Here is a 625-nt window from a genome sequence, read left to right on the forward strand (position 1 = left end):
ATCTATTCGCACCCATACACCATAAAAAATAAGACATGCCGGTTAATTTACTCAGTAAATATTGTTCTTGAGAATCAAAATTCGTCTGGAATGATTTCTCTCGTAATACCTTTACATTTCAACTCGCTTTGATGAGTTTTAGACAGATGAAGAATTAGCGATGATGGATGGTCAATAAAATCCATCACCGGAGAAACAGAGTTACATCAACTAATTCGATTTTTTACAGAAAGTTTGGGGTTCGGTGAGTCACTATTCTCTATCATGCAAACTGTGTTAGTGGCGAAACTGTACAACATAACACGGCAGGGCGATTTCGTGAGGATATCCACACATCACTAAGTGTGGATACGTTTGATAAACATTTAAAAAATAATACAATCCTTTTTTTTTGTCCATTAAATGATACATCTCCTCAAGAAAATCCGACGTTACGAGAGACTTGGAAAGTGCCAAGCCAAGTCTCCCAAGGAAGCCAAAGACCTAACAAGCAAACAAAGCATTGGATGGCTATCACTTGTCGTCACACTTACGAGTTGCCATTTTTCTGCCATTCCTGTTCTTTCTAAACTTCTTCCTGTATTTGTCAACAATGGTGTTGATGAGTGCATGCTTGGGGACCTCC

General features: G+C 38.6%; 1 protein-coding gene across 1 annotated transcript in view; it reads right to left on the minus strand.

Moving 5' to 3' along the window:
* The window catches only part of LOC119592395 (spondin-2-like), a gene marked incomplete in the record, with an annotated part of 55,422 nt that overhangs the window by 1,120 nt on the left and 53,677 nt on the right, over positions 1 to 625 (minus strand). Inside the window, 1 exon segment of the mRNA XM_037941217.1 lies at positions 534 to 625. Coding sequence (XP_037797145.1) covers positions 534 to 625 — 92 coding nt within the window.

This window comes from Penaeus monodon, chromosome 30 (assembly GCF_015228065.2).
Source record: "Penaeus monodon isolate SGIC_2016 chromosome 30, NSTDA_Pmon_1, whole genome shotgun sequence".
Taxonomy (NCBI): Eukaryota; Metazoa; Arthropoda; class Malacostraca; order Decapoda; family Penaeidae; genus Penaeus; species Penaeus monodon.